A 2,325-nucleotide genomic window follows, 5' to 3' on the forward strand; every position below is an offset into this window, starting at 1 on the left:
GAGATCAAATCATAGGGTAAGGGACTGAACATCCTATAAATAATAACATAATCATGTATATAATACCAAAAAAAAAATAACATAATCATGTATACTGTAAAAAGAATTATTTGTGAAATTAGCAATTAAATTCAAAGAAATTGTGACTAGGAGTAATCAAAGTGAAGGATAGTTAGAAGACAAATTAAGTTAATAAGAAGTTAGTTGGAGTTAGTTTTAGCTTAGTTGGCATCATACATGCTGCACATGTATTTAGTTAGAGTTAGTTAGATATAGAAGCTTCACCTTTAGATCATAGTGTATATATATTATTTATAACAAATGAAATCAGTGCATTTTACCACTCAACCTTTTCTCATTTCTCGAATCTCTCTCTCTCTCTCTCACACAAGTGGGCTTCACCTCACTTTCCAAGCTCTGCGAGTAAGAACAGAGTTTCCACATGGTGCGGTGAGCATGGATGCTTGCAAAAAGGTGTGAGACCTTCATCTTGAGAAGATTGGTGAGAATTGGATCAAGCACACATCGTTCATCAATGGCGGCGAATGTGCGTGATGAAGTGGTGGAACCAGAAGCGCGAGGCTTCACAGCATCTGAATTTCAAAATTTCTCTCGAATGATGGCGCATTTTTCGAGTTTGCAAAAGGTAAATCCTCAAGATTGGGCTCGAATATGAACTCGCCCCAAGATCAATCAAATTGTTTCTACGTACATCCAAGCGAGACACCAGCGCTCTCGCTACAACTGCTCCTTTGACGACGCAAAATTACCACTCATGGTCGAAATCGGTGAAGATTTCGCTCAAAACAAAGAACAAGCTACGATTCATCGATGGATCATTGCCAAAGCCAGAAGAAAACGATCACACGTTTGAAGCTTGGGATCGATGCAATTCCTTGGTCCTCTCATGGCTACATGGATCGCTAAGTCCTGAGATTCTTCACAGCGTCCTCTGGTGCGACAATGCATGTGAACTCTGGAGAGACCTCAAGCACCGCTTCTACGAGGGAGACCTCTTCAGAATTGCTGATCTTCAAGAAGATTTGTTCACTGCAAAACAAGGTGAATTATCCATTACCTCTTATTTCACTAGGTTGAAAAGTATTTGGGAAGCACTGGAGGAAATTAAACCTATTCCAAATTGTAAGTGTTCGAAAGAGTGCATATGTGGACTAGGAGTAATTAGAGAATATAGATCTCAAACACATGTAATATGCTTTCTTAGAGGGCTCAATGAACAATATGCTGGTGTAAAGTCACAAGTGATGCTGATGAAACCTTTCCTCGATATTGCCGTAGCATTCTTTATGCTTTTGCAACAAGAAAGGCAAATGTCACATACGACAGACCTAGAACCAAGAGCAATAATAAATAACATTGGCACCGATGCTAATGCAAATGCCTTTGACACTTATCAAAGGAACAATGGTAACTATAATGGAGCCAATGCGGGATCGAATAATAGAGGAAGAGGGAGAGGGCGTAGAGGCAGAGAAAGAGGTCGAAGCACTCCAAAATTATGCTCACACTGTGGCAAATCAGGTCACCTAGTGGACACATGCTATCACAAGCATGGCTTCCCGCCACATATGCAGAACAATAAAAGCAAGAGCAAGTCTAATGGCTTCACTGCCAACATGATTGCTATGAACACTGAAGACAGCAACAATTCTAACCATAAGGAAGAGAATGTTAATTTTCATGGATTGCTTTCTGAGAAGCAACAAGAGGCCATTATGGCCTTAATTCAAAAGCATTAAGACCCTCTTCATAATGGAAACTTGGCAATTGTGCTTGCTCCTTCCGCAGGTACATTTCATCTCCTTTCAACTTCTAATCATGAGTTGAGCTCACATGATTGGGTTTTAGACACAGAAACCACTACTCATGTGACTTTTTCTATTACACACTTTCATTCAATTAGAAAAATTAAACCAGTAACGATTAAAATGCCAAATGGTTCACAAGCTGTGACAACCTTATGTGGCACAGTCTTCTTTTTGACACATTTCTATTTGAGTGATGTGTTATACATGCCTTCTTTTCAATTCAATTTAATTTCAATCTCTAAGGCTACTAATGCATTATCTTGTTGGTTTTCATTCAACGCACATAATTGCGAGATTCAGGATCCACTTACCTCGAGGATGATTGGAATTGTTGATCAGCACAATGGCTTGTACACATTGAAAACAAAACCAATTCCAGCTGCTAAGATAGTTTCACTAGACTTGCCACCCAATGCTGCACATGCTTTCAAGTCAGTAAATTTAGTTGACCAAGCTTTAGATAGTTCACCACATAATAGTACAATAGGCAAAGATA

At 39.1% G+C, this 2,325-nt stretch overlaps 1 protein-coding gene across 1 annotated transcript; it reads left to right on the forward strand.

The window, feature by feature from the left end:
- The first annotated feature begins 535 nt into the window (after positions 1-535).
- Positions 536-1,760, forward strand: LOC130966085 (uncharacterized). The gene is made up of 2 exons (XM_057890845.1): positions 536-646; positions 720-1,760. The coding sequence occupies exons 1-2, from the start codon at positions 536-538 to the stop codon at positions 1,758-1,760; spliced, it is 1,152 nt and encodes a 383-aa protein (XP_057746828.1).
- Positions 1,761-2,325: the final 565 nt, after the last annotated feature.

Source organism: Arachis stenosperma, chromosome 3 (assembly GCF_014773155.1).
Source record: "Arachis stenosperma cultivar V10309 chromosome 3, arast.V10309.gnm1.PFL2, whole genome shotgun sequence".
Lineage (NCBI taxonomy): Eukaryota > Viridiplantae > Streptophyta > Magnoliopsida > Fabales > Fabaceae > Arachis > Arachis stenosperma.